We start from the raw sequence: 22,860 nt of genomic DNA, 5'->3' as shown, positions 1-22,860 counted from the left end.
TCATCTCTTTATTGAACACATTTATTCAACATTCAAAACAGCAGTGGAAAAAGTAAGCGAACCTTTAATATTAATACGTTGGTAATTAATAACTGGTTGACCACTCCCTTGGAAGCAATAACCAAGTGCTTCCTCTAGCTTTGGATCAGACCTGCACATCGTTAAGGAGGAATTTTAGCCCATTCTTCCTGGCAGAACTGCTTTAGCTCTGTCATATTCTTTGGACATCTCATGTCTATGGCTTTCTTCAAGTCAATCCATAGAATCTCTATTGGGTTTATGTCTGGGCTCTGGCTTGGCCAATCCAAAAGGCGGATTTTGTTTTTCTGAAGCCATTCTGTTGTGGACTTGCTCAGGTGTTTTGAGTCATTTTAGGGGTGTTAGGTTAAGCGGTTCAAATAATTCAGGGTTCGGTGCGTGTAACGGTTTCGGTGTATGTATGTTTATGTGGACAAAAAGGCTACTGTCAGATTAAAAAAAAATAAAATTATTTATTGGGTTACAAACACCTAACAATTTGGTCACAACAGGCTTCTTTACAAAAATAAAAACCTAAGCAGTTTTTAACCTCTACTTTTAAAATCAACATTTTCACTTAAGAGCACTTGTATTATTATACTACATGTACCAACATTACTGTGCACTTCAAATGAACATAAAATAGCTCAGAACACTGGGTTACTTTTTATATTCTATGTTTGTTTTTTGTTTTTTTTGCAAGAAGATCAGTTTGTTAACATTTAAACACAGAAGGCAATGTGTGCTGCTTTTGTCTCACCTGGTGTGTTATTAACACCACCCTGGTGATGACAGCGCAAGTGACTCGTCATATTAGATGTATTTCCTTGAGCATACGGCACTTGCAAATTTTAAAGTTTTTTTCCATGTTTTCTTGAGCTTCGCTGCTGCAGTAGACTTGAATCTGGCAGTTTTTATACATGAGGCCCCAGGGGTCTCATTTATAAAAATGTGCCTAGGATCCTTACTAAAAGTCTAAGTACGCACAAAAGCCAAAAATGGAATATGCCAAAAAATATTACGACTTATAAAACAAAGCAATGTTCCCTTAAAGGAATAGTCTACCCCATGGGTCTTCAACCGGGGTTCCGCAGGGGAACTGCAGGGGGTCCGCCAAATGATGTTTGACCACAAGCAATTTTTTGCTAAAAACGTATAATATATGTACAAAAAACGTTACATGTCCCTTTTAAGTTGTGCACGTGCGTGGCCGCGAAGGCACGCGTTCAGTTTAGCAAGCGGACCAACATAAAATATCTGAAGATTATAAATGTACACTCAGGAAGCAGCAGTAGCGACAGAAAAGGCATCATAAAACAGGTAAATCTTATAGGCATGTGTGTCTTTCTTTTAGAAAGTTATTTTAGAATCAGTGCGACATTGTCTCATCGAAGTTATATTTCTGAACTTGGACAGCTGTTTCACGCGGTTCCGATTTAAAGCGCTAACTCAACAGGCAAATGACACCACACCGCGTCTGCATTATAAACTTTGACAAAACTATCGCTCGCAATTAAAAATGTATGAAACGCGCACCGTGATGGTGCTTTGTGCAAGATTCATAGTCAGGTTGAAATACGCCTGTCAAAAAGTTGCCCCAAAGAGATGCGCGCGGACTCAATACATGTTTTCTCCTGAGTCTGATATATGAAGCTATGCAGAAAATAAACCTGCGTTACTCAAACTCGTGACAATGACGATACACAAGAAAGGCAACAAACCTCTGAATTATAAAGTAGCACAACCTCTATCCCCACCAGAATTTGGCCATGTGTAAATAATAAACACAATCATTAGCGAATAATCAGAAAATAAAAACTGCATGGAGTGAAGCGGTTACGGTAGTGTCATGTAAACATCTTACCGCTATTAAGTCCTTACTCTGATTACTGTCAATAATCGCATTATTGGTGTACATGCAGGGTCCGAAATTAACTTTTTGGCTCACCTGCCACAGGGACTGGTAGATGAAAAAATCCACCAGCCAAGCATATTTTTTACTGGCCAGAATAATAAACAGCCTTTTTTTGTCACAAGTACATTAATTTCATTTGCTGTATTCATGGCAGGGCTCGCAAAATTTCAAAATCCCTGGTAGCCCTTCGGGCAGGCACTCTTCAGTTTTTGGTAACCCGCATAAAAAATACATTACTTTTAATGTAGAATATTAAGACAAAACATCTATCAAAACATATATCAATTTTCAGTACATATCAATCATCAGTTAAAATTTTTCTTCTAACCGAAGTGAAATATCTATTTATCATATTCTGAATCTGAAATATTAACTGAAGTCACAGATAAGAAAATACCACTTGACTTTGTGGGCATAGCACAGGCTTATTTAATTAGTTTTACCACAGGCCAAATTTTGCCAATACAAAGCCAATAGGGCCTCTAATCACAATGTTTAATCTGCTATTCTTGTTGTTGTTTTGATGCTGTTGTTTTTTTTTAACAAACAAAAAGACTGGATTTCCATGTAAACCAACCTTTCCTGCTCATCCCCACACCAGATATACTCACCATTTAAAAGTGGTTTAGTGGGTCACAAAACTCACAGTTTGGATCATCCAGTTAGAGATAGGATCTTTTTTCGATCAGAAAAACAGGGGTTACTGTCGCTTTAAGAGCGATTGTGCACAGAGTCACTCTCTTCACTGCCCGTACAATCTATATCACTTTAAAGCTTGCTGCGAGAGATTTAATTTTCTTACGTGAGGATAGTAATGACTGATAGGACGAAGTTGAAGGATTTGCCCAACAAATCCATGACAAATCATGACGGATCGCTTCCTGTACTGCGTCTTTTCGCGCGATCGCGAAAGTGAAAGTAAAACTCGAGCGCGTGCTCAAACGTAATTTAAATACACAATGCTTGAATTTCATACACCATTATTACCCATCCAAATCTGTGAAAGAATGCATAAGCATTTAAATATATTTTTCCCCCCCTATAAGTCAAGATAGCCCGACGGGCAGGGCGGGGATGCATTTTGATAGCTAATATGCAGCAGATAGCATTAGCTGCAGACCGCAAGTTACCTGCAGTACTAGCTAGAAACAGACCGTCTCTAGTGCGAGACTTGGAGCGTAGAGACGTTCAGTGGCTAGCTCACCTCGTTCCCAGATTAGTTACTGGCAAACACATTATATTGCATTAATATTTTGGTATGAAAATCACCCGCCAGTGTGGCGGGGTAGCCTTTTGAATTTAGTCGCCAAACTGAAAATCTACCCGCATTTGGCGCTTGGCGGGTGTTAATTTCGGACCCTGTGTACATGTAAACGTAGTCACTGACGGAACAGCTTATCATTCAGTAGGCTGCTAAATGTGAAGAACGTGTTTCCGTTTCATGTTTTAATGTAGTTGAAGAAACATTTACATGCAGCCCACAAAGCAATGTTCTTATGTGCTTTTTTATTTTATATTTTGTGTATACAAAATACAGGATAAAGCATGTCATGGTGCTGTGCCGAAAAATTGTCAAATTATGACTCATCCATTCACCAATCCACACTATACGTGCTGCAGAGGCTAAACTAATTGATGATTTTTCGATTGAATGCCAAATTCGAAAAAATGTGACTTTGGTACATAAATGAAATAAAATAGCTGACTGACAGCAGGGCAAATTATTCACAAGGCTGCCAGGAATTGTTCCTGTGGTTCTGATGGTCCGGGTCTGAACCTACTTATTTTTTTCTCTTACTTGCGGGGACTAGAGGGGAAATCTCAAAAAATGGTGATCAACGGGTTGGTGGCCATCTCTCTGTCTGTCTGTCTGTCTCTGTCTGTCTGTCTGTCTGTGTCTGTCTCTTTCTGTCTGTGTTAACTTGCAGAACATTCATAAAAACTAAATTATGGGTGCTGTGTTTATATTATTTTACGTGTTTTTGTTAAGAAAAACAAGCTTATTTCCTTGATTGGATGAAGTAGGCTCTTTAAGCCCAAAATGTATGCGCCCCACCTGCATGACCTTATTTTCGTCATCAGGAGGCTTTGTTGTCGTCCACACGGTCTCAAAAATTGGGCTGCATGCGGACGTTCCGCGTACAACACATGCGGCAGAATACCTTAGAGAAAACCAAAAATTCATTATAACTCATTTTCAAATGCTGAGTGAATTGCTCGCACTGTTGAGCCCTGCCGATAGATCGATGAACCCTGATAGGTGGAAAGAAGATAGCTGCTTATTGACCTAAGGCCAGGTTTACTAGCAGCATGTGACAGTGCAAACGTCTCTTTTGCCCTTAAAAAATGACAGAAGACTCGCCATGAAAAAATAAGGCTCTAAGAAAGCGTTGACATTTTGTGACTGACCATATAGCATATGCATTTGTAGGAATTTTTCTCTTTAATATAATTAACACTTCTTATTGTATGAAATGTAAAATGGTCTTTAGCTTGGACTAACACTGTAACAGTATTTAAATAAGTGGGTTCATTATAGCTGCAACTTTAACAACAAGTTAAAATATTTAAATGGGTGACTGAGTTTTACTGGAAAGATTTGTATGCATGTTTGTTTTTTGTAAACAAAGAACTAATACTCAACTTCATAACTATCAAAATATTGAATAGCTACATTTGGGAATTGAATATAAAATCCAAATGCGTTCAATGTCATGTCATTTCATTCAAGTGGCTTTAGCAACCCAGTTAAATGGTATTTTAGTTTGTTTTAAATAAGGAGCCGGGCTTGTAAGCATTGTTGGGCGTGTGTGTGTAAAGTTTTAACGCATCATCCGTTTTGGGAGACGCGGACGTTAAGTCTTGCGATGCGGACTTGCGGAGACAGGCGGGAGTATTTAATAAGCATAGAGACACAGTCTGCGCATGTGCGTCAAGTTTAAACACCTTGTCTGTTGTGGAAGACGCGCGCGAAAACTCTTGTGATGCGGAACCAGGCGCGAGTATTTAACAAGCATTGAGAGAGACAGGCTGCGCGCATGCTTTAAATTGAAACCCCTCGTCAGTTTAGGAGAAGCGCTGTTTTGGTTGACGTGCCTCTCACGGAGAAAGCACACCCATACTTGCGCTCACTCAATTGGTTAGACTGTCACAAAGCCTCTCTGCATATTTCTGAAATCGCATCATATCGCATCCTTTCGCGATTTGCTAATCGCAACGTTTCACATCGCGATTGCGGTTCGATTTTGATTAATCGCCAGCCCTATCACGCAACACAATTTACTAAGGTTTGTGCCTCTATTTAGTGCCTAAAATGCTAAAATCTTAAACTCTGTTAATTTGCGCTGCTCTTTGTTGATTGCATTGGTCATTATGGAAATGAGATTTTTGCACCTGTGTCCTTTAACCTGCGCCCTGTCAGTAAATCATAGAGCAGAAATGTTCACTCCTATTGCCTTTTTCGAAATTGCGATCACACACTACTAATTGCCCTGTTTTGTAAATCTGGCCCATAGTCTCATGTATATTGGGGTTGGGAGTAAGCCCTAACACACACTACATGTAAAGGCAAACATAAATTTCACATGAAATGCCACTGTTTTGCAATAGGTGATGATCTGGTGTCTATAGAATAAGGGCTTGATTTCAGTGATAAATACATTTGTCCTACATTGTAAAGAATAGCATAGAAAAACTGTTATAGACAGAAAAACTGCTATCTGGAATCTTGAAAATGTTTTTTCTTTGTAGGACTCACAGCAGCCGTCTCCTTTAGCCCTGTTGGCAGCCACCTGCAGCCGGATTGATGAAAGCGATGCAGTAGAACAGCAGCAACAAATGGACCTCCAGCAGCCCCATCTATCTCAGACCAGTAATGGTTGGCACATCGTCCCGACCAGCACTCAGACTGTCATCAGCTCCAGTAGCACAACTCCACACACAGGAGATGATAAAGGTCGACAAACGACGTCCACAAGCACTGCAGTTCCGCAACAGCAGTATGTAATGGCATCCTCGCAAAACCTTCAAGGTCAGCAGTTGCTCACGACCCTCTCGGGGGTAATGCCAAATATTCAGTATCAGGTGATCCCACAGTTTCAGACTGTGGATGGACAACAGCTCCAGTTTACACAGACACCTCAGGATATGTCAGCCGCAACAGCGGGACAGTTTCAGCTTGTGTCCTCGCCCAATGGCAGTCAGCAGCTCATTGCTGCCTCCACCAACCGAGCCGCTGGTCCTGGTAACATATTAACTGTTCCAGGTCTGTTTCAACAAGCCATACCTCTGCAGAACATCAGTCTGGGTAATGCTGTGCTGCCCGGGCAGACGCAGTTTCTTACCAACATGCCCGTCCCGTTGAATGCTAACATCACTCTTCTCCCAGTTGGTTCTGGTACTTCTGCTGGTGCCGGAGTTGATGTGAGCTCCGGAGGAACGTTAGGAACTTCTCAGCTGTTTCAGAACGTATCGTCTTCGAGCCAGGTGGAGTACTGCCCTACTAGCAGCACACAGACAACCACATCATGTGGTGTTACGCTAACTCAGAGCAGTAAAGGTGAGATGGGGAAAAGCTTCCAGAATGATAACAGAGAAGGACAGAAGGCCAGTCAAACTCAGATTGTCATCCAACCGCAGCAGGTCCTGCAAGCTGTTCCGCAAAGTGCCGTCTCAGCCGGTGGTCAGGTGTTTGCAACGCAAACGCTGTCTCAGGATGGAGTGCAGAACGTTCAGATCCAGACCATTGCAAACGGTAGCCCCATTCTGATCCGTACCGTAGGTCCAAATGGTCAGATCAGCTGGCAGACCCTTCAGCTGCAAAGCCCTGCTAATGCACAGATCACGCTGGCGCCACTTCCGGCAGCTGGTACAGCAGGAACCATGCAGCTGTCCGGCCTTCAGACCATTAACCTGAACACTCTTGGCAACACAGGGCTGCAGATGCATCAGCTGCAGGGCGTTCCAATCACCATCACCAATAATACAGGTTTGTCTACGTTTTCTACTTTCACCTAGGGCTGCAACAACCAATCGATAAAATCAATAATGAAATTTGTTGTCAACGAATGACATTGCATGCTCCTGCACCACCCTAGGAGAATGCGCATCTGCTTTATACATCTGCTCATAGTTAAAGTCAGGCAGTTTTTCTTCATATAACGGACCTGCATGTTTATCAGTTGCTGCTTCTTCTCACAGCTCAACCAGCGTGTTTCATCCTGGGTTAGAGATGAAAAGATTTTGTTGATTAGTTGTTGGTATTTGGGCTGTGAAAGTCATTGGAATGCATTTGGACTAATTTTAAATGGTCACTGGGTAGGGATGGGCACGAGTAATTGATTGTTCAAGTACCAGAACACGAAAACGATACTTGTGTGGGTTTATTTATTTATTTTTTTATTTTTTTTGTGGTTACGATGGCAATTGAAAATCTGGTTAGCGTTACAAGTGCCTGTAGTGTTAAAGACTTGGGTGCGTGTCTGACATTGTGTTTGATGTCGAAGTAAGCTGCACAGACCGGCGTATGACATCAGTACCATTCAACTAGATAAGACAACTTCCTATGCACACTCCCGCCGCGGCAATCCCGCCGATCCATGCAACTCTGTACAGCCGAACATGCCTCATGTGCACGTTATGTAATACAGTAGAGTGGGTCATATAGAAAGCGCTGTTTAGTTTCACTTCATTACGCAGCTATTCCTGTTAAAGGTTTCTGTTAACAACCTTTAATTATTAATCTAGTATGTGTTCATTGTTCTGTCATAATTTCTTCAAAATTAAGTATTATTTGAGTGTTTTTAATAAAAATATTTTCATTTTCACCGTGACGCATATGCCCCGCCCCTTGATTTCCCCGCTCTCAGTTAATCGGGTACTCGTTTTTCAGACCAATGGATTAATCGAAATGAAAAAATGACATGCATGCACATCCCTACCACTGGGCTGGTTTTGTTATGCAGATCTAGCAACCCTGACAGGACAAAGCAAAAGTGAAAATGAACGCTGGTTAATAAAGGGTTCATTTCCTTTAATGTACGTTTGTATTTGTTTATTTGTTGTTGGGTTTTCATAGAAATAGTTATGAACCACAAGCTAAGAATCTGTTTTAAAGAAGCCTTTAATTCATAACATAAAGGCTTATTTATTTTGTTAATAACAAATAATTTTCATTCCTAAGGGTGCCACGATTTCGATTTTAAATCGATCGAAATTAAAGCAACACTAAAGAACTCTGGCTCTTTGCTCCCCCTACAGGTTAGAAGCGTAATTGTTCATTACCACTGTCATAAATACTGCAGCATGGCTGGCTCTGATTGGATTGTAGGTCTGCCGTAAAGCAAGTTTTTGTAGTTTTCACTCGAACTACAGGACCGCTACCCGACGGTTGGAAACTTCTTTAGTGCGGTTTTGGCCGATAGAGGGCTGCAAAGCGAATGTGAAAGTGCCGTTTACCCTGTTTTGAGTGGATGAACCACTGAAACTTTTTTGGAAACGTTATTTTAAGGTAAAAAAACCTCTTTGGTGTTGCTTTAAGTAACAACCTCGAACTTCAAATTAAAACATGGGATCGTCGATGCTGCCACGCCCCCATGTCACGTCTGGTTGGCTTGCCAAGCAGGCAAAAAATACCTCTCAGGCGTGCTTTTAAAATCATTGCTCCAGCGGAACCAATTTTAAACACAAGGTATTTTTTCGGTCTTTTCAGATTAAATGATTTTCGGGTTGGATTTTTTAAAATAATTTTCTAAATAAGCGCAATGTATAGTCCACTGTGACTTAAGTAATTTTTGTCTTAATGACGTTTTGAATGATGCGGCTTATGGTCCGGAAAGTACGGTACTGCTACAACTCCTTGAAATGCATATCATAAACAGGATTATTACTTGGTGATCTGACTTCAGACATGTGCGTGAGAGTAAGAGAGGCGCCAAGATGCAGCGGGTTATATTTTAAACAAAAGGGATAGTTTGCCTCAGCTCGAGGATAGTCTGAAAAAATATTTTGGAAGTATTGTGATAAATGACTAAGAAAATATTTTGATAAATGATGGCTAAGCACACTGTTGACGGTACTCAATAAATTCCATTAGGGCTGGGCGGTATGACGGTATATTCCGTAACCGCGTAATAAAATGTCAGACGTAATAGATTTTTCTATTCCGTCTATTCCGCGGAATGCAAATAAGTGGGCGTGGCTAACGCTGCCCTCACGCTTTTTAGACTTGGTGTGACGGAGAAACAAGTAAAATAATTCCCTCATAAAAAATAAACTAGTTATTTCTGTAATTTTTTGCAGCGAGACTCTCGCTCGCTCGCTCTTTTTCTCTCTCTCTCTCTCTCTCTCTCTCTCTCTCTCTCTCTCTCTCTGTCTGTGCTCATGCAGCAGCCGGCCGGTCTCTCGCGTGCAGAGGTCTGCACAAGCAAGGAGCTGCGACGCCTAATAAAAGGTTCTTCTCGAACATAATGCTAATAGTTGTAATGTTTTAACTTTAAGCAAGCTAAGACAAAACTCGCGTTTATATCAGTGACACGTGCACTGCTGGAGCGATGTAGTTTGACGCGCCATTTGATTATTCAAACATATATAGATCGGAAAGACGTGAAGGAGACGCAAATGTTAAGGTCTAATAGTAAGTAAAGGGCGTCAAGACCTTAAAACAGACTTCATGATCATCACATCAAAGCACCTGTCATATTTATAATATCTAGAGTTCGTCTATCATATAAGCTAGGTATTCATCCAGGTTTTTGCATGTTTATACCTGTTCATTATTGCCTATTTTTAATGTAATGTAGCCTATGCATAAATACAAAATACAATGAAGGCATACTATAGCTTCAATAGTCTACAAAATTAAAAACTCAATTATAAACGAGATTCTGTCTCATCAAGACTTAATCTGATGTTATCTTCTGGGTATTTTCACTTTTAACATTAAATTGCTCATAATTTAAAACTGCGGTGAGCATTTAGTTAAAAGCTAGAGTAAGTGGCAAATTTCTGTACATTTTTATAATAAAAAACAATATAAACTGAAAAACATGTATACCGTGAAATATACCGTTCCGTGAAATAAAATGATTCATTCCGTGGAATAGATTTTTGGTCATTCCGCCCACCCCTAAATTCCATCATATTTTTTATTCCTACTATGGAAGTCAATGGTCACTATCTGCTGTGTGTTTACCATCTTTTCTCAAAATATCTTCTTTTGTGTTTATCAGAAAAAAGAAATTCATACAGGTTTAAATAAACATGAGGATGAGTAAATTATGACAAAATTTTCATTTTAAAGTGAACTATCCCTTTAACTAAATCACTTATCTACCTTTAATAACAGGGTGTCCGCTGGGTTTTAAAAAGTATTAAAAAGTGATAAATCAAAATTGTCAAATTTAAGGCCATTAAAAGTGTTAAATGTGGTCTCAGAGGTATTATTTTTTTCCAAATTAGGTATTATTTTTACAGACTATCCAGTGTCCTATTCTGATTGAAATTCTATCTGCGTTCGGATTAGTTCGTTTAAATATGGGCTTTAGCATATCTGGGCACGTAATCAAAGATCTTTCGTCTCTGGTATGTGATCAAAGCCTGGAGTGGAGCCAAATCATGTTCCTCTCTCCACTGTAAGTGTTCTGTTATCCCTACGCACCGGATCCACTCTGGGTTTTCTGACTGTATCACGTTAAGCTGAGGTAAAACTTTATTTTAGCTAGCATGGTCAAACTTATAAAGCAGGAAGGCTCCGATGTTTTGAAGATTGATAAAGGTGTAAAAGACCAATGGAGATTGACTTGGCTTAGCGAAATGGTGAAGATTTGCAAGCCTTTCAGTTCGTGGGATAAGAAAACCAAACCAGGTAACGTGCCTGTCTTTGCACAGTATGACTAACGTTAGGGGTCCTGTATTTTGGGGGTAAATGATTTCTCTCGTACGTGATTACTTGTGTCCCGTTTTTGACTGCTATGCTCATCTAGCCAGTGGCTGATACAACGGGTTTGTTAAACTCGTGGGTAAGCTTCATGTGGCGCCACAAAAACCAAGAGGCAGATGACATCCAAATCCCGTGAGAGCGATTGACGAGGAATCATAAGAGGAGACTGCTTCAGAAATGCTCTTGCAGGACTTTGATGTCATCCACCTGTCGGTTCTTGCAGTTGCATTTGCATGTGGTCACAAAAAGTAACATTTGTACATATATTTAAGCACCGCAGTTTAAAAACAAGTGATTTTAAGCCATTCAAACACAAACAACAGTGCTAAATGCGTCCGCTGTTTCTGTGTCAGAGGAGCACGCAAGCCGCACATTCGTTTCTCATTGAGCTTGTGTTGTAAGTATTTTTTGCCGCTTTATTGGCCTTTTATAACACACATGCCTCAAAAATCCCGTCTTTGCAAATATTCTCATATAAACACAACCATTTAGGTCTTAGAAGAAAGTAAACAGCAGAAACATTGCGCATAAAATAGCACATCAGCGCTGCCTCTATTGTAACATAATATTTTGTTGATAAAGGTTCAGTCATTCAATTTACATCTGTCACTCACTATGGTTACAGACATCCTGTGCGAATTGTACACAAGTTTGACTCGAGTTACTCATTCAGGGTTTATATTCATACATAATGTTACTGTATTAGAGCTGTGACTGTAAGCTGTTGTGTGAACAGAACAGACCCTGGATTATTCGTTTATGTGTACTGAATAATATGATATGAAAAAGTTGTATTTGTTCACATTAGTAAATGCATTATGTAACATAAACAAACAATGAAAAATATAGAGTATATAAGCATTAATTCATTCTTGTTTATGTCATTACAGTAATTGATGGTAGTTCATGGTGCATTCACTAATGTTAACAGTTTCAACTTTGATTAAAAAAATTATTAGTTAATGCTAAAATAAATACATTTACAATTAATAAATAATTAATAAAAGATTCATTAAAGGTGATATTCATGTTTTCTTTTTATATAGTGAGTTATTTAGCTGTTTCGCCTTAATCTAAAATGCCCTGCAAACTACAGCTACCTATATATGCCACAGGAGACTTCAATATGGAATTTATGGCAAAAAAATCTCCCCTTGAAATGCTATTGGTCTCGCCTACATAAAGTGTTAGTTAAAGGAATATGACTTGGCCTGAAAAACATTTGTCAGAATAATTTTTTCACTTTAATCCATGTCTATTCTTTTTTGTATGTTATATATGTCACAATCTGTGTAAATAATAGAAAGGTCGCTGATTAACACTTGCAATTCAGTGTCGTGATGGTTTTAAAAATATTCTGAAGGTATTAAAAAGTAGTAAATTTAACTTGATTTGACCTGAATAAGATTTGTATGCGGAATTGTACACAAGTTTGATTTGATTTGCTCGTTCAGGGTTCATATACTGTATTAGAGCTATGACTGTGAACAGAACAAAGCCTGAATTATTATATGCAAGTTACTGAATAATATGAAATACAAATCTCAACACTTTACAAAAAGGTTGTATTTGTTCACATTAATAAATGAATTATGACCAAAAAATTTACAGTATATTGTATATAAGCATTTATTAATTCTTGTTAATGTCATTACAGTAAGTGATGTTAATTTGAAGTGCATTAACTAATGTTAACAGTTTCAAATTTGATTTATTTAATAAATAAATAAAATCCGAATTATAATTGATATATAAACTGTGATATGCGTGCGTGTGTGTGTGTGTGTGTGTGAACGCTTTGTTTATTCGTCACCTTTTTCACCTCCGAGTTTGCACCCCTGAATTTTGATGTCATGTGAGAGAGAGAAAGAGGTGCTTTTGAGGTGTTGTACACTATATGAGCGAAAGAGAGAGGTGCTGAGCACATGAAATTCTACAATTAGTTAACAGTAAGATATTAAATTAAAAATGTAAATGGGAATCATAAAAATCTATTTGTGACGGCCAGTGTTGATACTATGGTGGGCTGCCACAAATAAATATGCAGAGTTTAGCTCCAACCTTGATCAAACACACCTGAGCAAGCTTATCAATGTCTTCATGATCACTAGAAAATTACAGGTAGTTTGATCAGGGTTGATGCTAAACTCTGCAGGGCACCGGCTCTCCAGGGTAGAATTTGAGGAACCCTTTAGATTAAACGGGAATAGTCAATAATGATCATGTATGGTTGTGCAGGTGATGCAGGTGGAGATGCTCTGGAGGACAGCAGCAGTGTAATGGATGAGAATGTGGAGAGCAGTCCAACACCAGCCAGCAGACGCACACGAAGGGAAGCGTGCACCTGCCCCTACTGCAAAGATGGAGAGGGACGGTATGTTGAAACACACGTCATGTATCATGCAGATAAATTTCATTCCTGTGTATTAATGAAGCAGGCTTTTTTAATCATTAAATATGATTTGAAAGTGAATGTGACGTGCTTGTCAAGTAGGCAATGCATATTGGAAATGTGACCTCTGCATTTAACACATCCCAGTGAGTAGTGAACACAAACACACCCAGAGCAGTGGGCAGCTTTCCCATGGTCCGGGGAGCAGTGGGGGACAGGTATCTTGCTCAAAGCTTAAACCGTCCACTCCCGGGGTTAAAAGCTTGACTCTCTAACCACTAGGCTACAACTGCCCCCTGTGTATGACATTGGTAAATCCTTTATGGATTTCTTAAATCTGTTATCAACTACAGTGCTCAGCATAAATGAATACACCCCCTTTGAAAATCAAGATTTTTCTCCATTTGTTTGTAAATTTGAGACAGATTAAAACAGTTTAATTAAACATTTATTTTTATTAACGAAAGAGTTAAAGTCGCTGACCATCTTTAGGATACAAAAAATAACTAATTTAAATCAAATGAGGTGATGCAAAAATGTGTAAAATAAAGTGTAATTTTAAAAAAAGTGTAATTAACAGGAATTCACTAGGAAATGATGAATATAATGAATCGTCACACAGGTGGCCACAGGATAACTGGCAATTGAGAGTGGTATTTAAAAGAGAAAATCCACTCTCATGTAATGATGACAGGATAGCACCACATGGTAAAGAAATGTCTCAAGACATGAGAAATAAAATAATTTCTTTGCACAAAATGGTCAAGGTTTGAAGATAATTAGTTAAGCATTGCTAATTAGTTTGAATAATGTCACGAAATGGATCCAAAAAGGATGGACTTGTGGGAAGCTCTCTGTGATGTCCAGTACGTGAAGTTACCACCTCATCAAGAGCGTTTTGTGATGAGAGATGTTGAAAGCATGTAAGTTCAGCACAGTTGGCTTAATCATTAGAAAGTCAATCTGGGGTGTTTCTCATGACACCACACGACGGACGTACAGAGCAAAAGAGAGGCATGCATGGCTGTCATCCACTGAGAAATCCACAGGTAAAGCTAATGCACAAATAAACTTTTTTTAGAGCTCATATTGAGAAAGGTAAAAACAATTGGGTCTCTAACTGTCTATACTTTGGAGTAATGTAACAGAGATGAATCTTTGTGGCTCTGACGTGTTCCAAACTGTATGGTGTGGCAAAGGTGAGGAGTACAATGAAAAATGCATGGTACCACAGGACTCCAGACTAACTTTTTTCACTAGGAGCACAGTGGCCCCCAACTGAAATTTTAGGGGCGCAACCAGAAAATTTAGGGGCACATACCGTAAATCAACATGCTAACCAAATATTCACTTTTCTATTAAGTAATACACTGTATTACTAATAAATACTTTGATGATAGATGCAGAAAGTGCAATGTGCTGTTTTAAATATAGTGTCACAACACAAAAAAGGTCAAATTTGCGAACATGTGCGACCGGATGTAAAATTCAGTGGCACACTCTCAAATTTTGTGGCAGTCTGGAGCCCTGTATCAAAAGTAAAGCATGGTGGTGGCAGTGTTCTTCTGTGGGCTTGCATGAGTGCTGCAGGTGTCGAAGAGTTGATTTTTATAGACGGCATCATGAATACACAGATGTACTGTGAAATACTTAAAGAGAAGATGCTACCATCACTCTGTGCTGTTGGTCACCGGGCAATCTTTTAACATGATTGTGGCCCAAAACAGACATTTAAGGTCACTAATTCATATTAGAGGAAGCACAGGGTAAAAGTTGTTCAGACATATGGGGAGTTCTGAAAAGACAAGCAGAACATCATTCTCCATCCAGGATCTGAAAGAGGTTATTGTTTAAGAATGGAGAATAAAAGATGTAACTATGTTGTCAACTTGTTTATTCAATGTCTAGAAGAATTAGTGCTGTTTAAAAAAAAATTGGAGGCCATAAAAAATATTAGATTGTTTTTTTGTAGGGTGTACTCATTTTTGCATCACCTCATTTGATTTAAATGTTATTTTTCGTATCCTTAAGATAGTAAGCGACTTTCACTGTTTTGTTAAGAAACATTAATGTTTAATAAAACTGGTGTGTAAAAATACAGCAAATTGGTCTCATTTACTAACAAATGGAGAGGGGGGCTCTATATGTGAGTTATTATTTGTGGCTTTGTGAATAATAACCACTATTATTTAAGTGCACGGATCCAGTATATTGTTACACACATTTAATTTCTCAACTGCTTATATTCATTTAATGTGTAAAAGACTGTTTACGTTTTGAGATAATATTGTGTTAAAATGTCTGCTCAAGTGCAAGAAAACATGAACTCTGCTTGCTGTCTTACTATTTTCTTGTACTGGCGTGCTGTCTGAAGCCTTGAGATGTGGATCGGGCTCTTGCTTTACTCATGCTTTGTTTGAGAAGTGCTGATTGAGTGCACCTCTAAAGTATTGAGATCTGTTTTGTGTCTTTTTGTGCTTAAATATTTAAATTGGCCAATTGGGACAGTGACACATTTGTAATAATTATCTTACCAATGATGCACAGAGAAATCCCTTATGTTGCAGTAAATTAGGTAACTATGTAACAAAATTCCAGCAACGTTTGTACGCAAAATTGCCTTTTTAGAGCAGTGTCTGATGCACATTTTTTATTTAAATCGCGCATGCACACCTGCGTACCTGTTTTGTGCACCGCTGAACATAGTCACTGAATTGTATGTACTCTGTAGATATGTTTAGATTTAAACCATTTATATTGTGTCTACAAGTCAGCCTTAATTATAATCATCATAGGGTTTTTTTTCATAGTGTAAACAGAAAATATTTGTACATTCATGACCAATAGACGCCACACAACAGCTGAGCTGTACATTTATTTGAAAATGTGTCTCTTATCTGCTCTTATTTCAGCAGTGACCCAAGTAAGAAAAAGCAGCACATCTGCCATATTCCTGGATGTGGGAAGGTGTATGGGAAAACGTCCCATCTGCGGGCACACTTGCGCTGGCACACTGGGGAAAGACCCTTCGTTTGCTCCTGGTCCTTCTGTGGGAAACGCTTCACGCGATCCGATGAGCTGCAGCGACACAAGAGAACGCATACAGGTAATGCATGAAACATGACCGTAATTTCAACACTTCCTGCCAGGCATTACTACAGCTGCCTTTCTATGGAGGCAGTAATTAGGGCCCTATAAAATCCGTTTTATTTTTTCCCAAATTCCGTTTTATTTTTTCCCAAATTCCATTTTCTCCGTTTTAATTTTAGCAAATTCCGTTTTATCCGTTTTAATTTTTGCAAATTCCGTTTTATCCGTTTTAATTTTTGGCAATTATATTTTTTACCTTTTACTTTTATTTTAGTCATAAAAAGAGTGTGCCTTTAATGTTAATGATTAAAATGTAAATGATTTGGGGGGAAAACTGTATAACAGGATTACTTAATGACTATAAAAGATGCATTTACACACGCACATACACACGTGCACGTGAGAGAGGTACAGTGAGACAGACGTGGATGAGAGAGTGCATGTATCTTTGCGCTCACCGTGAACAAAACTTCCAAAATAACAGTTCTCCGGTCACATAAAAGTCATGTGAGACCTGCTCGGAACTAAGTGCTTAGTGTCGGATTTCTAAATTTTTTTGCTGACGAAAGCAGAGTCGTGGAAAGCCGCGTCGCCATGGTTTCAGTGTTTTGGAGGGGGTCTGAAACGACGGGAGGGGGCGTGTCGCCCAGATTTACTTCCCCCGGTCTGCATTTCCCCCAGACATACGTTCGTCTCCCACACAAAAACATAATTTTATTCAAAATATGTCAAATTCCGCAAAATTCCGCGTTAATACTAGATTCCGTGTTAATTAGCCAATTCCGCGATTCCGTCCGCGATTCCGTGATCGCGGAAATTATAGGGCCCTAAGTAATGAGCAGCTAGTATCTAGAAAGCTGGTGATCTAATCATGCTAACCAAGTGAGAACCATCCATGCATCTGTCCAGGTGTGAAAAAATTCCTAAACAGCCTAAGGCCAGTTGAGCGTCTGTGAGCTTCTGTGATTGAAGGTTCACACAGCCAACAAACACTGCTGCTTGTTATTTGGGTAGTGTAAATATGTACATCTCTACTAGAGCACTCAGTGTACTGATCACAGTGTCCCTTATTTACAACTAAGGATAAGGTTGTACTCTGCGCTTGGTGCTATGACAGAAGTGTCTGCAAGTAAGCGAGTTTATAAAACCAGTATAGTGCTAAGAAATAGTAGTTTGCTTAAACAACTCTTATCTCTTAGAAAAATTCACCGTAGTTTTACTATGGTATTTTTAGGAAAACCGTGTAACAATTGGTAAGCTTACTTAATTGCAGTATGATAGGTTAGATGCTTATTTTGTCACCCATTTAAGAAACTCTTGATTGTCATGAAGTCTCGTACGTGATCTTGCACTTATTTCAACTTCTAGTTCCGCTTTTCAAGCAGCCAAATAACACAAAGGTGGTTCAATTGACCTTGCAAGTTTCAATCTCCAGAGAGAAGTTCCTCTTCTTGGCAGGGATTACATTTCTCCATGCTGTAAACTCTAGAGGCAAGGTTTCTAAGGTGGTGTTTACATTACATTACCTTTAAAGCATTTGCTTTAAAAAAAGGCATTTTAAAATGAAAATGATCCTCGTCTATACTGGCATTTCAAAAAATTTCTTCGTCCACACTATACACGACCATAAACACATGAAACATGACCATTCACGCACACTGGGCATGCACATAAAAGTGCTTATTACTCTAATAATAGCTTACCTCTTGCAGATGTATGCAGCCTAGGGGTGTGCAAAATTGGCAAAAGTTCATATCTGGACAATTTTGCTGATAACAATAACAGACAATATTTTGAATCTTTCAAAACTGTGTTTGTGAAAGTCTTGTATTGTTCTAGCTCCCTCCTGCAACGTATAATTTATAGGTTAATGTTATAAACTAAAGAGAAAGGTCTTTATCATTTAAAAAATACACCCTACTTTATTAAAAATCAACTTAAACAGTCGGGTCGTCGAGTTCTGAGCTACCAACAGAACCCCACCGTCCCACCGCTCCATACATTTTTAATTTCTTCTCTCTAATCTGCTCTCTGCTCCCCCCTTCAGCTCTCTAGATAACAGCAGCGATTGGCGGACAGAAAGCAAGAAATTACTGTAATAAACCATATATTGCCAAAAAGTGCAATTTGTCATCTTTTAGGAACAATAAAAAATTTTGATAGCGCGAATGGTTGAGGAATTACGGTTAAATGAATAGTGCTTGGTAGAATCAGAGCCCTTTATGGCGCTTTTCCATTGCATAGTACCCCACGGTTTAGGCCAGGTCAGCTCACTTCACTTTGTCTTGGTTAGCTTTTCCATCGATTTTAGTAACACTTTGGAGTGGGAGGGATTATAGGCATGTCGTTATATTTGCGATGCATACTGCTTTGACATCTTACAAGTGAGAGTGTTGTTGGAATGCTATACCACCACAAATAGATGTTTGCACATTGCGTTTATCACTACCTCTCTCTCACATGACCTTTCTGTACCAACACTCATGGCGTCAGTCGACGCGCTCTGCTAAGTTGCAAAAATGCCGTGCATTCCTGATTCTCAGCCTGTTGATGTTTTTCACCGTTTAAAGGGAGTTTGGGAACTTGCAACAAAGCACAGGTTTGCTTGAGACAGGAAGGTAAAGCTAATCTTGCTAATGATGCTTGCAGTGATGATTCTCTCAGACCATCAGAGATCTACAGTGTTTTCACGTCATATTTTAGTATCAGCTCGCTTGGAACCTCAACCGAGGTGGTACTAAAAGAAGTATTGGGTACATACTGTACCTAGTGGAAAACACCTCCTCTCATATTGCCTCTCTTAGCAAAATGTGTCTTAAAATTATAAATCAATATATTGTTTTATGTGAATATGTAGGCAGATGATTTTTCAGTGTTTCCCACAGGATTTTGAGAGATTTGTGGCGGTGATGACGTCACACGCTAATTAGCATATATGTGACGTCATCACGTGTATGCTTTTGATCGAGTGTTGGCACCTGAAATATGTTTCACTTCTACTCTTTGATATGTCACGTTATATTGCATTTTAACACAACTGACAACTAATATTGATGGTCAATTCGGATGGGATTAGAAATCTCAGTAAAACATTCAGAAGTGGGAGGGGTAACTCGATTGCACAAGTAAATGCTGAAGCGCTTTTATATTTGAAAGAAACCCGCAAAATAACAGGAAATTACGAAATGTACGTGTATATTTACAGCTGGTCTATAAATCACCATACATTTACATTAAAGTCTTACTGCTGTTGCGATTCTCATCAAAGTCTTGTTATGAGCCCTTTTTTTATTTAAATGTGAGTTTTATTGTCGCGTACAATTGGGTGCAAATTCAGAAATATGAGAGAATACACAGTAACTGTTACACAAAGTTACTACAAAACACGTGCGCATGCATACCGAATCATAGAGAGGGAGAGAACGGGTGTGTGTGTGTGTGGGAAACACTAGTGCTAACCTTTCTTCAAGTCATCACCCGTCTTCTCTGTCAGTAAAATCTGTGACTGTTGACGTTTACGCAAAAAAGAAAGTATACGGAGGAACGGACATTGAAAACACTGCCACCTTTTCACTGTTATGTGAGAGAAAGGCATGCGCTGCATACGAGAAAGTAAAATATAAATGTAAATGGGGATCATGAAAATCTATTTGTGGCGGCCAGTGTTGATTCCGTGGCGGTGCGCCACGAGTAAATCAATGTATGGAAAACACTGATTTTGGTCAACACCGCCAAATCACCTTAGGACCCCAGAGGGTTAAACTAATTGCAATCAGCCAAAAACACGGTTGAAGTACTTTTACCGTGGTAAAACCATAGTTTATATAATACAGTTATATAGGTATATGTACGGATATGACTGTGTTCTGCAAATGTGCAACTGTGGTCACTGAAAATGTTGAACTGTTTTACAGGTGAAAAGAAGTTCTCGTGCCCAGAGTGTCCCAAGCGTTTCATGCGAAGTGACCACCTGTCCAAACACATCAAGACCCATTTGAATAAGAAAACTTCAGCTGGAGCTGTGAATAATAACGACAACACTCTTTCAACCGCAGCCAGCGCTGACGGCTGCGATACCAGCGACGTGTCGAGCCAGCAGCAAACTCTCTTAACCATGGACACGTCTTCAGATGGGTTTGGCCGTTTACCGCCCGGTAGCATCAATGTCATGCAGGTCACAGATCTTCACTCCATTAATCTGAATAGCAATGGCTATTAATGAACATTGGCTGGCTACATTGTATTGTGTATTCACTCACATGACCAGGAGGTGAATGCATTGTAAAGCCCATGACGCATGCTTTCACTGAGGTAGTTTGAGGTGTGATAGCATCTAAAAAGTGTTGCTTTACCTCATCTTCTTTTGTTTTGCATCCCTTCCTTGTATATTGTATAAAGTCCTTTGGGTTCTTTTTATTAATTCTCTAAGCTGAACTTGTAGGGTATTACTCGGCATCACTCAGTAATTCACTTGGTGTCCAGGAAAAGGATACAGTGGGTTAAAAGTAAACAACATAAGCACAGAAAGTTTGAAAGCTGTGGGAAACTGATATCATAGTTGTCTTTTTTTAGTCTTTATTAGTGTACTCACAAGCCATCATCTTTATGTGCATTAATCACAGAAAAAAACTACAGATTTGATACAGTTTGCTTTTTGTACATAAGTTATATTTTTTCTAAGCATAAAAACTGCAAATTCCGAAAATGATCTTTGTTTTGTGGATGTATGAATTGTGCAGTCTTAAGCGTTACCATTTTATAATATGTATATGGTCCATAACTTGCTTTGTTTCCTTTGTCTTTCTATACAATACACTTTTAAGTTACAGTAAATATTGATGTATGTGCCAGTTTTCTTGGTAGCTCTAGTCTTAAGCAGTCATTTTAATTTATCAGAATTTTTTTTCCAGTCAGTTAAAATTGGTTAAAGCCAAAAGCCTTAATATCTACATTAGAGGGGGATTTTCCATGAATCTAATGAGTAATAACCAAAGCTTTACACTTTTCATATGTGAACTCAGGTGAATGTTACTCTTGGTGTTAAGCACTCATCATGATTAAATTAAGATGAACTACATACAGACCCTCAATAGTTGTCATTTAATGTCTCTACTTTGGTTGAATGGTCTTTCCCTTTTTCTTTAACATACTGCAATGCTGTTTTAAAATAAAGTGACCACTACTTTTTGAGGTTGTCTCATCACACCATTAGCATTTATACACCAACAAACACTGAATGGCTGAGGTAAATGTAAAAAAAAATGTATTTGTTGTTTGGGTAGTGCTTTTACATAGACACACATCTGTTAAGGGGTCTTAGTAAAGTCTTTGGCGGAGTCATCCCTTTTTTTTAACAGTAGTACATTCATGGAATTCTTTTGTATTTACAGGGTCAACAAAAGTGCAAATGTTTGATACCAAGATAGTACAGAGCCATTGCAAAGCATTGAAATCAAATAATACATTAAAACTGCATGTGCTGTTATCTTTATGATTGTTAAAGTCTAAACTATCAAAACACCTTTTATTTTGTAGTTATTTCAATAGCGCTTTTTTACGATGTGTTTAGTTACAAAGCAGGTGTACAAAAAAAAAACATTTTAGCAGAGGGAAAATGGGAAGAATAAAACAATATAAAAAAATCATAAAATAGCCATATGCATTTAAACATGTGTATAGAACATCATACTGTACACCACACAGCAGCTACCGGACAAATCCGACATTAAAAACTTCTAGTTTGCAAAAATAACTGCAAAAAGTGAAGACGGGTCATTTCAACATGGTTGCTCCCAGAAAACTGTGCACGTGAAATTATGTGGGTAAGTATCAGTGAACTATTTTGTTGTTACTGACAGGTTTGGGAACTGAGGGTAAAATTAACCCCACCGATAGTCAAAATAGGGTGCTACAGAGCCCTTTTGCCACATATTTGTTGCTATTTTGACGGTTTTGCCCACACCAATTGGCCAACAACTTTGAACATGCTCAAAATGTCATGAAATTTGGCACAGACATCAGAGTCTTAAAGGTGGCTTAGAATAAAACAACTATTTACTTTGCAAAGATGAATAATAAGAGTTCTGTACATTAAGGTGACCAGATTTTTTAAATGAAAGCCGGGGATATTTCCTAGTTCAATGGTCAAAATATCATTAAAATCTCATTAGTTGTTATCTATGAAGAAAATGCATCTTGATTTAAGAATATATATTTGTACTGAAAACAAGACAAAAGTCAGTCATTTTTGCAGAAAATGTTTTGTCCCCATTTTATCTTATTTTGACTTAATATAAAATATTCTTTTAATTGTTAATGGTCTGTCATGGACCCCAGTAACACATATGAGATACTGTTTGAAAGCTTAGACTCGCTACTTTCTGCAGATATGCATCACTTTGAGATATCTTTTACTGTAAGAAAGTTATTTACACTTAATTTACATTATCACCCCCCCCCCCCCATAATTTTTTATATGATTTAATATTCACATATTTCATATTTTTC

The 22,860-nt window shown here is 38.6% G+C and overlaps 2 protein-coding genes across 4 annotated transcripts in view; one reads left to right on the top strand and one right to left on the bottom strand.

Moving 5' to 3' along the window:
- The window catches only part of sp1 (sp1 transcription factor), a 31,533-nt gene extending 10,103 nt beyond the window's left edge, over positions 1-21,430 (top strand). For 2 of the 3 annotated variants that reach the window (XM_055183594.2, XM_055183596.2), the window contains exons 3-6: positions 5,684-6,920; positions 13,110-13,245; positions 16,176-16,369; positions 20,268-21,430. In XM_055183594.2, coding sequence (XP_055039569.2) covers positions 5,684-6,920; positions 13,110-13,245; positions 16,176-16,369; positions 20,268-20,572 — 1,872 coding nt within the window. In that variant the 3' untranslated portion in view covers positions 20,573-21,430. The remainder of the gene's footprint in view (positions 1-5,683; positions 6,921-13,109; positions 13,246-16,175; positions 16,370-20,267) is intronic. The other variant, XM_055183595.2, reaches the window with a different exon arrangement.
- prr13 (proline rich 13) overlaps positions 1-22,860 on the bottom strand; it is a 359,338-nt gene that overhangs the window by 49,161 nt on the left and 287,317 nt on the right. The window lies entirely within an intron of this gene.

Source organism: Misgurnus anguillicaudatus, chromosome 14, assembly GCF_027580225.2.
Source record: "Misgurnus anguillicaudatus chromosome 14, ASM2758022v2, whole genome shotgun sequence".
Lineage (NCBI taxonomy): Eukaryota > Metazoa > Chordata > Actinopteri > Cypriniformes > Cobitidae > Misgurnus > Misgurnus anguillicaudatus.
The sequence above is the reverse complement of the archived record's forward strand: the minus strand, read 5'-3'. Positions and strand labels throughout refer to the sequence as shown.